Source organism: Coturnix japonica, chromosome 10, assembly GCF_001577835.2.
Source record: "Coturnix japonica isolate 7356 chromosome 10, Coturnix japonica 2.1, whole genome shotgun sequence".
In the NCBI taxonomy this organism is placed as follows: domain Eukaryota; kingdom Metazoa; phylum Chordata; class Aves; order Galliformes; family Phasianidae; genus Coturnix; species Coturnix japonica.
In genome coordinates, this window is record NC_029525.1 from 15,837,946 (window position 1) to 15,850,173 (window position 12,228).

The 12,228-nt window shown below is 49.1% G+C and overlaps 1 protein-coding gene across 3 annotated transcripts in view; it reads left to right on the plus strand.

The window, feature by feature from the left end:
- Positions 1–773: 773 nt before the first annotated feature.
- Positions 774–12,228, plus strand: part of LRRK1 (leucine rich repeat kinase 1) — a 61,430-nt gene continuing 49,975 nt past the window's right edge. The window contains exons 1-2 of one of the 3 annotated variants that reach the window (XM_015873417.2): positions 774–918; positions 3,376–3,581. In XM_015873417.2, the coding sequence (XP_015728903.1) occupies positions 3,515–3,581 (67 nt within the window). In that variant the 5' untranslated portion in view covers positions 774–918; positions 3,376–3,514. Of the gene's footprint in view, positions 919–1,100; positions 1,282–3,375; positions 3,582–4,105; positions 4,643–12,228 lie in introns of those variants that run through there. The other 2 variants (XM_015873416.2, XM_015873418.2) reach the window with 2 other exon arrangements.

Consider the following 12,228-nt stretch of genomic DNA (forward strand, 5'->3'; position numbering starts at 1 on the left):
CACAGCCAAATCCCATCCATTTTCCACTCTGCAGCAGCATCACTCGGGAGCTCTGCAGCCGAATGTGAGAAGGGAGAAGCACGGAGATACAGAGGGACAGAGTGATGTAAGCAATGGAGTTATGAGTAAAGTCAGGAGGAAGAGCAGGATGAGATTTGGAAAAGGAAAAAAAAAAAGATGAAGAAATTCGTGCTAAGGGAAATTGTGGCCTCTCTCAAAACAAACTGTGATCTGAGATTTTATTCTTATTCCAAACAATGGTGCCAAAAAGAAAAGTATAAGAAGGGCCTGTCTAAGAACCAGAGCGTGAGGCATAAAAGGCAGCAGACGCGATAGAAAGTGCAGAGTGTGTCCAACAGGTGGCTGCAGCCAGATGCAGATTAACGGCCGTCTGAACACCCTTTAAAGCACCTGTGAGGATCCAGCTTCTCTGTGACTCCGTAATCACAGCGAGAAAAGCGCTGCAGAACAAACCTCAGGCAGCAGCAGCTACGGGTGTGGCTTTTTCCATCCTCAAGAGCCCCATCTCTTGATTTAAGTCCAGGGAACGACCTGTGTCGTTGAAGGGAGCGTTATGGATAACATAAGTCACGCCGAAACGCGTTCCCTTCACAAGGTCCGTGGGGTGGGGATGATACAGCCGTATATCGGTACAGGGCGCTGCGGTGGGCAGGGATGCGCGCACCGCTCGTGTTGGTTGCGGCCCGACGGGAGGCAGGGGGCGATGCTGCTGTGTTTATCCGGAGGAGCAGCTCCGGGATCCGGGGAAGGAGCAGCCTTCAGAAAACAGAGCTCGGCTTGGGCCGGGCTTCAGGGCACGGATCCGAGCAGCGAAGCACCCGCGCGGCTGAGAGATGGCGGTGCGGCCCTTGTGCCGTCCAATGTTTGCCGAATAAGAACGCGCAAAACTAAAGCGGTGTAAGCACGAGTAGGGCGAACCGAGGGAGAGGGCGGACACCGAATGATGGACGTGGGGAACGAGCCCGGCACAGGGGCAGCCCCGCGGTCCCCTCTGCGCCCCACGGCGGGGAAGGGCGCTGAGAGGCGCTGCCGACCGGACCGCCCCGAGCAGCCGCCGGGGTTCCAGGCGAGACGCGGCTCCGACCGCGCCCTGACCGCGGCTCCCGGGCGGGCCCAGCCGGGGCCGGTGGTGGAGGAGGCGCCGCGCGGCTGCCCCGCTCCTTTTCCTTTCTTCCTCCCTCCGCCTCCCCCGCCGCACAGCCAGGCGGGCGAAGGAGGAGGAGGTGGCCCCGGAGAGCCGGCAGCCCCGGGACGCAGGAGGTAACAGCTGCCCGTGGCACAGCGCAACCCCGGCTGCGGGGCGGGTGGAAGCGGTGGGGATGGGGGGGGGGAGGGGACTTAAAATGCGGAGAGAAGCGGGGAACGAGCTTCAGAAAGAAAGTTGGGAGCGAAGTTGCGGAGCGAGAGGGGGCGGCGGGCGCTGCGTGTGCTCGGAGGGGGGGGCGGCAGACGGGAGCTGGCTGGGATCGATGGTCCCGTTTCCTGCTCAGTTGGACGCACGAAGCGCCTTCGCTTCTCCCTTTCCGTCGTGCTTTTCCCGTGGGGCTGCACCGTAGCAAAACGCGGTGACGGCGTCCCAGGAGAGAGGCTGGGAATACATGTGATGGCATTGCAGCCCTCCCCCGGCTGTGTGCTCTCGTGCTCTTGCGGAGCTCAGTGGACCCACACGGCACCGTTCTCTCTCCTTACATCAAATCCACACGCGGTATTTGCACGTGTTACAGCTGGGCACGTCTTGGTTAAGGTAGAAGCGCTGTGGGGGTGTTTTTAATAGACACAGAGGCCCTGAAATACGGAAATACAGCGGCGCACTGACAGCTCAACACTCGCTGCCATAGCTGCAGCTAAAGGGAACTAGTGATTGAAATTGTGCTATTGCTTTTCCTTTTGCTGTATATGAAGAGCATATATTCACACCCCCAAGTGAAAGTTTCCTTACTCAGCCCCTTCCAGGTGCTGGGGCTGCATTCTGATGAATGGAGGCCGTGATGCAGGGCTGTGTCTGCACACCTGTGTCCATTTGGAGTTAGGGCTGTAAAATGGTTCAGCTGTGGGGTGGGTGTGCAGGTGCCTCCATGCAGCCCTTCCCTCTTTTCTTGTGATCACCCAAATCAATTTTCCCATCTTTGAGAAGCTCCCAAGCACCAAACTGCAGTATGTGGCTTCGCCCATTGCCCAGCTCTGAGCTGTGCATCCCACTGCCAGGCACCATAAAATAGGGATCAGCAGAAGCCGAGTTTTGCCATAAGTGCACCTAAAACTCAAACCCTTGCCTGGAAACAGCTGATGAAGCATTCAGTGAGGTCTTTTTTTTAACACTTGGTTTGTGGTTAAAGTGCTGTGTGTGCAGTGAGGAAGGAGCGGGCAGCTTTAGGGTGGTGGTGGTGGATCAGTGACCCCATCCCCAGCTCAGGAAGCCACTCACACACCTGGGCCCTGCTTACCAAACCAGGAGGTGCGTCGTGTATTTTGTTCAGTCAGAGCTTCTGGTCCAAACCTCGGCACTGCACAGCAGACGTGAGAAAATCTAATAGGGATCTAATAGGTGAGAAAGGTTGCTGTGTTGAATCTGAGATGCGTTTGCAGACTGAAACTGAAAGCAGAAAATGAAGGAGCGCTGGTGTCAGCTGGGCACCGACTGCAAAGTCAGCCTTTAATCTCTATGGATAAAGAAAAGGGGTTTTGTGTGGGGGAAAAAAAAAAGGGAGAAAATGTTACAGGCGTGTAGACTGGAAGAGGTGAGAAGGTAGAAATGCCCTGGAAGGCACCTGAGCCATATGCAGCCAGCATGAGAGCTCCTAAGCTTGGTTTGCATGCAGGATGCACTTCAAGAAGCTGTTTTGAGAGCACTGGACTTCACTAAAAGAAGAGGGCAGGGAAGCTGTTGTGTCTCTCTGAGCCCTCTTCTTTCTATAGAGGATTCTCAGTGTCGACATCAGCGTTTTCCAGCTTCTCACACCAGAGCTGCAGTCATTGTGGGTGGGAAAGGTTCTGAGGTTGCCTTTAGGATTTTTCCAGCTGCGTCTCATTGTTTCAGCCCTCTGCCTTCACAGGGCTTGTGGGGAATGTGGGGCTGCAACTGTGACCCTTTGCCCACCCCATATATCCTCCACCCAGACACAGCTGCTTTGGTGGAGGAAAACTGGGAGCAGCAGAGGAGATGTTGTTTGTTTCCCATCTTAATTCATGCTACGCTCTTAACGAAGCTATTATGAAAATCGTTGCGTTCATATTTGTGTAGTGTATTTCTTCAAAGCAGCATGTTCTCAGCCGTGTTGGAGTGCATGGGGATGCACTGCTTGCAATATCAATACCGGAATGATTTAATTTGTTTTGCTGTTGATTTCCAATCAGGGTAAACGATGCTCCATCAGGACGGCATTTGGTAGCGGCCGCTCTGCCCTGCATTTAGCTGACGTTCAGCTTTGACCACGCTCAGTTGGAGGCGCTGCAGAAAGTTTGCTCTGTTGGATCCTCACCACTCAGACCCAGAATGTACTGGTGCGTGGGGACGGAGGAATCCGCTGTTTCCAGAGAGAGCAACATGGAGCCACAGAACGGTAATGGGGCAACTTGCTTCTCTACCTGCACAGATGGGGAGCGGGAGGATTCAGGATTAAGGGTTGAAAATGACCATGAGAATCATTTGGTTTCAACCCCCCTGCTATGTGTAGGGTCGTCATCCACCAGGCCAGGCTGCCCAGAGAACTCGAGTTGCAATGAGTGTTGGGTGTATGAAAGATCCATCAGTTCACTGAGCCTTATTGGAAGGGCTTGATGATTAGAGCCATGTGAGAAAGGCTGCAGTTCAGAGCAAGGAGTTTCACTCACAAGAAGAGCGATGTTGGGTTGTTTGTGTGGTAAGAATAGATTTCTCGGAAGAGAAGTTTTCTCCCAAGGCCTGTGGGATTAGTCAATATGTGCATCGTGTCTCGGCAGCTCCTAAATATGTTTTACAGGATCTGTGCTTTTTCAGCATGTGAATGCAAATATGTTCCCAGACGATGTGGCAGTGTGTATTCGGGGTAGGAGAGCTGCTAAAATCAGAGCATCGCTTCCCAGGCTGAACGGGTGCTGCTCCAGTTCTGCTGTCAGCTTCAGGGACTGCAGTGATTTACTGCTGGGGCGGATGGGGAGCTCTGCGTTTATGTAATATAATAGATCCGTGGGTGGAAATGTCTCTGTAGGAAGGGGCAGATGCTTCAGGTTGTTTCCTTTTTGTTACTTTTTATTTTTTTCCTTTTTCCTTTAATTTTTGCCCTATTTTTCTCCCTGGAACCCTCAGTTCCCGGGCACTGCTGCCCTTCTCTGAGCCAAAACCCAGCTATGTTTCTGCACTGAGGAACAGCCTTCTGTTCATTGTCTTAACGGTGTTCCCCCCTTGCAACAAATGCTTCATCGGGAGGCAGCATCTGCGTGCTGCGTGTGGGATGAAGGTGTGTTTGACGCTTTGTACTGAGTAAGCAGCTTCCATAGGAGCTCATGTATTTGCAGCCCTATTTCGGCTTTTATCGGCAACGATGAAGCAAGACCTGATACTTGATTCAGAGTCCTCCTCCTCTTGCTTGAAGACATTCCTCACCAGCGTCACAGGGAGCTCTGGGAACCCTTCCCTTCCTCCGTATGTATTCTGCTTGTTCCTTAAGCCTTGTTTTGTTTAGTTTGGTTAGTTAGCGCTGCATCTTTCTGTGATGCTCAATAGCGGAACGCTTCTGGTTAGCTGTAAAATACTTGACTTCTGTCGCCTGCATTTCTCTCTGGAGGAAATGCCTCCAATTGAATAGTGAGCAACGTGAGGCATCCTTCATGGGAAAGCTTTTAATCTGTGCTAAGTGTTAAGAACTGCGAACGCTTTTATTCTGCAGTGGTGATTTGACAAGTTTTTCTTGCTTAAAGATACAGCAAATAAGCAAATCAGTGTGTGAGCAAATAATGAGGGGAGGGTATACGTGAATTTCTGCACTGGGAATTCAGCTCTTCTTCTGAGAACTCTCCTATGTCTTTCTGTTATGTAAATGCAGTCGGTTAATGTGGAGGCACACAAACCTCATGGTTATAACTCTGACGTGCGTGGATTATTTCATTTGATGAGCAGTTTTGGAGTAGTGGCAGAGCAATCCCAGGAGAGCATAAGATCTGTGCTGCCTGCTCCGTTTGCTCTTTGTGAGCACACTGTATGTGTTTGAACTCATTGCTGTTTGGGGATTCTTTGGGTCCTGCCAAGAATAATTGTCATTATCTAGCTGGCCCACTCACTGGTCCTAGTTCTGCCTTTGAATCCTGTTACACAACTTGAATGCAGGAATGCAGTGACTCACTCAGCTTCCACTATTGAATCTATTGTTTACATGCATCTATTACCAACCTGGATGCAGCCTCCTGCTGCCATCGGGTGAGAACTGCAGGGAAGGGGAGTGAGGTCACAGATATTTAATGCTGAGGACCCCATTTGTGCCCCAAATCTGCTGTTGGGCAGGATGTGTGGGTATATACAGGCAGATTGTATATACAGCCCATCCCTTGATTATATGAAAGCCTTAAGGCTTTAGGGCTTTTTATCCCTGACAGCTGTGTGTGTGGTCAGATCTTCATGGGAACAACCTGCAGCATCAACAACTCAAGCAAGTAAATGCAACATATGATAAGATGTGCTCACCTTGCTGTGTCCACACCCCCTGCTATTCCACATGGCTGCAGCAGCGATCCTGCCTGTATCCCAGCCTTCATCCCAGCTTCCCACCAGCAACCGTGGTCTTCAACCAGACCTGAGCAGCCACAAGGATGCTGCTGAGCTCCTGTGGCTCAGTGGAGTGATGCTCCCTTTATGGAGCTCTTCAAACCTAGCTTCCCCTCTCTGGATTTGTTCATGTAATGTGAATGAAAAAGAGAGAAGGCCAGCAGAGGTACGGGATGGCTGCAGGCTCTCCTGAAGCAGTAAGCATTTATTTTAACTGAGTTAAAGAGCTCTGTGTGATACAGTGGAGGTGACATAATGAGGTTCTGGTAGAAAATACAAAGGAAGCTTGTAGCAATTTTACAGCTAGCATTTAATTCTCATATGAGATTATAGGAAACAGTTCAGCAATGGTGTAGAAAAGCAATAGTTGCCTTCTGGAGTGCAAGAATAGTTTTGTTAGAGGGGCTCATCTCTGTCTTACTGAGAATCCTGGGGTGCTTGTGTGCCTTTACTGGAGTCCTGGGGTGCTTGTGTGCCTTTTGTGTGCTGGAGCCTTTCAGACACAGCAGAGGGTGCCTCTTCTCTCTGCTAAATCTGGAGGCGAGTACTGAAGAGCTGTGATGTGTGTTAATGTGGGTTGTGTTACACAATGGGGGCAGTGGTGCCAGCGCTTCCCAAATGGCACAAGGCTTTGTGTTTAGTCTGAAAGAGGGGACCCTTGGTGGTGGTGCAGCAGCCTTCCAGCAACATAAAGAAGAGCTTTGCTGGGAGAGCTGAAGGGCCATTCTGACAGGAAGCACTGCTCTACCAACCCTGCAACTCTAGGTGGGAAGTTTCACAAGGGATTGAATGGCGACAGCTCAGGGTTAAGTAATAGTGAATTAGGATGTGTTTGAAACTGGCTGTCCCCATGGGATGACGTCTTCTTGCAGGAGCAAGCAGCATCACTTGAGTCTGCTGCAGCAGTGTGGGATCAAGGAGGAGCAGGAAGATGTCTGGGATGCATGCAGTGCATTGAGACCTGCAAAGCATGCTGGCTGCTTGAGCTTCTGTACAGCAAGCACTGCAGGCTCCCTGTTTTTCTTCCTGTTTGTTAAGCTGTGAGTTAATTTGAGTCCAAAAAGTGAATTGAAAGTATTCTTACAAGCAAAAAAAAAAAAACAACACACAACAACAGGGGGAGGGTGTGGGGGTAAAAAATAGATCAGGTATTGATGTGAGCTGGTCTTACTAATGCCCTGCAGAAGGAGAAGTAGGAAATGCTGTGCAGGAATAGGAAGTACGCTGGTGAAGTGGCAATAGGCTTGTATTTTTAAACACATTTAAATACATGCTTCATACAGAAGTGGTGAAATCCCACATGGGACCAAACACTGACGTGGAAGGGCAGCCTGCAGCTGAAAGCTCGTGTGGTGCAGGCTGCTCTGCAACCAGCCTGTAGCGCAGCCATGTGTCACACCAAAATGGCAGTGAATGCAGGGATGTGTGCAATTAGGTGCCCAATTTAAGGTGCTCTGAACTGATTTTTCAGCATCTGGATGCTGTTCTTTGGGAACATCCCCTGGAAGGTGTTCCTTATTTTGAATGAGAGGCATCTGAAAGAGCTGTTTGCTTTGGGAGATGGATTCTTGTGCTTGCATGTGCTGTACCAGCCTGGAGTTGAGGGGATGTAAAGGAGCAGTGAGTGGTGGCAGCTCCAGGCTTCTCCCAGTGAGTGCTGTAACTTCAGGGCTGTAGCAAGAAGGAAAGCACTGCTGGGAACACCAGCGTTGTGGCACAGACCTTGGGAAGCCAACTGGGCAGAGTCCAGCCTGAAAGGCAGCTTGGATTACAGGCAGTAGTGGAACACTGATCTTTATCTGAGCTTTGTGTGGCTTTATCTGTTGCTTTACAGCCTTATTTTTCCAACTTCCAGTTAAAATGTACTGGTTGTGTGTTATGCTGACATGGAACTGGAGACAGCTCTGGCAAAACACCAAGAAAAAAAAGCAAAGATAGGGTGATAAGGGAAGAAAATCCTTTGCACTTATAACCTGTGCACAGGAACTCCATATCAATGGCTGTGTTGCTCTCAGGTGAGGTTGGCACTGTGGTCACGGCCTGAACTGTTGGACTCTGTTTCAGTGGGAAAAAGCAATTGATAGCATTCACACCAACTCAGACTTTACAAGGCCTGTAATTGATTTATTGTTTTGCCAGGGATGCTGCAGGTAGTTTTATACTTGCATTAAATAAAGTGCTATGATTTTATGGTTGGTTTTTTTTTTTTTTCATCCTCTTTGAAGCCTTTGGGGGCCTTATCTAAAACCCATTAAGTCTCTGTGCTGATATAACTGGCTCTGGTCCCGACCTGCAGGAATCCTTAGAGCATTAAGGCTGAGGTTTGTTTGATTTCCATCTCTCTGATCAATAACGGGGCTGCCAGGGCTGTGCATGGCAGAAGGCAGCTAACAGAGGGAATGTTTGCATGGTAGACGAGAGAGTCAGGGGGGATGGGTTTGATGCCAGTGAGCTCTCAGTCTGCTGTATAGGTGAGTTCTGTACTTTATTAGGTCCCATTGTAGATTTTAAATGGAGTTCATGGAGTCATAGAATGGCTCGGGTTGGAAGGGACCTCAGGGATCATAAAACTCCACCTCTCTGCTGCATGCAGGGCCACCAACCTCCATATCTAATACTAGACCAGCCTGCCTTCCTGCAGTCAGTGGGGATCTGTGCTGGGAGCTGCAGAGTGGTTTAAATCCCTCCGTGATGATCCAAATGTGGCAAGCATGAAGGCTGGCAGTTCAGGCACTGCTGGGACAGCTCTGTGCCGCTCTCTGTGCTGCTCCATTTCTGTGCATAGCTGCAAATCATGGAAAAAGAACGAACCGAAGCAGTGATTCAAAGGAGAAGTTGGGATAAATTTAGCTCAAATATTCTCGGTATGTTTGTGGTCGCTGTGGAAATTACATCATTGCTTGTTTTAATGATCAGAATATCGCTTGGAAAGCTGGCATGGCTGCCCAGGAGGAGCTCAGCAGGCAGTCTGTCAAAAGCATTTCTGCCTTTGGAACTGCCCCACCTGCGTTTAGTTGGTTTGGGGGTTGTCTGTTGTATTCCTACCTCGGGTAAGGGGTGGTTTGACTGCAGGTTATCGCTGCATGCTCTGCAGTGTGATTACCTGCTTCACCCTGCAATCCCATCTAGGGAGTAAGACTCAAAAGGAGTGCTGGTAATTGCCAAAGACCAGACCTCCTCCAGTACCAGCCTGCATGTCTTCCATCTTTCACATCAAAGAGCCTTGGAAAAAGCTTTTGTTTTTGCATCAAACAGGAACATTTTAATTTGTTTTTTAGACACTAATGGACAGGATCCCTTTTCAGACTTCAGATGTAGCTTGCAAAACAAAAAAGCCATCCCTCCTTAGGTTGGCTTGTAATCACAGTCGCAGTTCTCCAATGCGTTGCACCTGGGATTTGTCACACAACGACAGAGAAGAAGCTATTAAAGTAATTTGGGCAGGGCTCTCCATTGCCGTGGGTCTGAGTTCCCCATATGTTGGTGGGAATGAAACACCCTCGCCTGGTTTTGCCCTTGGAGCAGCCGTCTGAATATGCTGTGAGCTGCAGCAGGTTCACAGCGCTGCCTTCATTTGAGCCCAGCATCCTTGGCTGTCCTCCGCTGAAATGAGAGCTGACAACCCCAGAAGGGAAGACAAGAGGGCAATATTTCCCCTTTCCCTCTCTCTCTGCTAATGCAGGCACTCTGGGGTTACACCACTGGCTATGGAAGAGGCTTTTTTTGGTAGCCCCTGTTAAATTTTTGGCAGCATGTGATCACACAGCCTGACTCACAACCAACACAGCTTTGGCCAACAGCAGAGACCCTTTCATCAAGGCTCTCTCCGCTGTTCCAGACACAGCTGCTAAAGCAATATTCCCTCCTTGATATTTTCTCCTGGAAAACTCTGAGGATCTGTTCTTTCTCACATGGAAGCCAATGGAAGTGCTCACAGCAAGTCTAATAGAAGCTGGAGCAGAGCCTGGCTTTCTTAGTTCTTAAGATGATTCTGTGAACTCAGAACACGGTTGTAGGACAGGCGAGGCTGAAGGCCCGTGTCTTGCTGTCACCCTCCTCATCCTCATGCAAGACATATTTTCAATGCATTGCTCACCTGTTCCTTTTGCTTTTTCTAGAGGGCTGTTCCAAAGCTTCATCTCTCCAACTCTTTATCCTTCTAATTGGGAGCTGAAATGTATTCGTACCCTGCACGCAAATAACTCTCCTCCTTCCCTGATGTCTCCCTCTGGGTGTATTTATAAATGGTGCTCCCATCTCTATCCAACCTTCATTTTTCCATCCTCAACCAACCAAGTTCATTTCATTTGTGATCTTGCAATTAAGCAGACTGTTTCTCTGGTTAATCTTCTTCACCTCTTCCAGATTCTCCTAGAATGTGATGAACTGGAGTTGTGCAAAATACTTTTTACGTCTCTCTTTAACATTGGAGTTTGGAAAGGAAGAGGGGTGCAGCTGGCTTTGCATGCAAAAGCATACATAGGAACGACTCAGGCTGCAGGACTGGAACCCACAGCTGGGGCCAGAAGATGAAAATAGAAACTTTCACTTAGAGTTGAGTCATTTGTGTTTTCGACACGGCGGTCGTCACTTTGTCGTGGATGCTTTGAGAGCTGCTCCTGTTAGAAGGGACACGTGGAGCTGGTGAGGGCTGGCATCTGTCCTCGGGTGAGAGGGCAAAGCCGTGGTCCTCACTGATGAGGGAATGCCTGGTTCCCTTTGGTGCATCACCACGTTAGTGCAGAGTCACTCAGTGTGGGAGGGTTTGCTCTGCCAGTCATCCCTCAGTGTTTGTTTCGTTGTGTTCTCGTTCAGCTCAGTTCCGTGCCCTTTGCTTTCTATAGCCTCTTTTCTACGTCAGAGAAACAGAAATAGCCATTTCATCAGAAATTCTTAGACAAAGCAAATGATTTCCAGAGTCACGGGGATCTGGGAGGCACATGCACAGATGCAGGAACCTGCTCACATCTGGCAGAGCTCTTCCGAGGTGTCTGTTGTTTATAACTCAGTTCTGGAGCCCTGAAAAAGGCAGCAGCTCAGAGCATTTTTCTACCTACAGCTTAATTTTTTCCTTTCAGATTTGCATGAAGCAACTGTTTTGTTTCTAAACTTGCAGGTTAAGAGTTGTTCTAAATAGATAATTTCCATTGGCTCTGTGATAATTAGTCATTGTGCTCTATTGTACCTGAAACTGCCAGCGTGCCTCGTCCAAAATCCTGTGTGCTTGCTGGAAAACATTTATTGCAGCTCAGCACTTAGCGTGCATGGTGTTGGCATGCAAACTGTTTTAAAATAGCCCCAGACTATGCAGGAGTAATGAAAAAGATCACTTTGGGACTGAACTGCTGTCTTTGAAGCATTTTTGTGCCTTCATTTCTGGTTCTTTGTAGGGTTGTAAGCTTCCTTTGGAAGCAAGGTGCGTTCTGATAAACTATGTTGTAGATGCAGGTTGTATTTGTGCAATAGACACACCATGTTTTCCACTGGGTTGGCAAGAAGAGATGTTAGTAATGGTCAGAAGGACACAGCCCGCTTCTGGCATCTCCAGTGGGATGCTGGACTTCCCAGGTGAACCACCTTGTTCCCCATCAGGCCCATTCACCGTCACTTTCCCTCCTTATCTCCTCGCAGGGACATTTACAGGTGGTTCTGACCGCTTTTAAATCCTGCTGCCTTTATGTTACATCAGAATTGATTGGAATATTCCCATTTTTTTCCAGAAGAAAATGGACCAGGGGTCGATCACAGGCTTTTTGCTACAGCCCCTCCTCTGCATGATTTCTGGGACAAGTGTTGGTTGTGGGGCCATGTGGACAGGCAGGGGAACTGCATCCTTTGCTGGGCCAGGTCTTGGTCCATGACTGTCTCTTAAGAAATGAATGAATGAAACCCTTTTAATTAAATAAGCAGCTAAGTGCTGTTTTGATGTGTTAGGAAATTAGACGAGGAAAGCTAAAGGTGTCTTTGTTTTGTGAAGCATTTTGGCTGACCTGGCTTGATTTAAAAATATATGTATATGTACAATATTGTGTTAAATAAACACAGGTTTAATTTTTTTTCTTCCTGCTTTGGGCTGGGAATAATTTTCACTATCTCATAAATGTCTGTATGACTGAAAACCTTTTCCAACCCCATCAGATTGGTAAGCATGATTTAGGACTGATCCCTCGTCCTTTGAAATGAGCGGAGCTTTCCCATGGGCTCAGTTTATGGGTTCAGTTTGTGGATCTGGAGCTTTTCAGAGCAGTGGGAGAGGTATCAGTGTGATGCGGAGACTCTGGTTCTGCACATCAGACAGGCACCTCACCTCTGCCCCATTCTTTCCTGGCTCAAAATGGCCAAAGATGAGGCTGGTGGAGGTGAGCTGTGGCCATCTGCTGCTGTTGAAGAATTACTGTCTGAGCTCAGCCCGGAAAGGCAGCCTCCTGCCCACCCCCATCCCCAGCTCCTCGCTGAACCGGAGGCTTGGA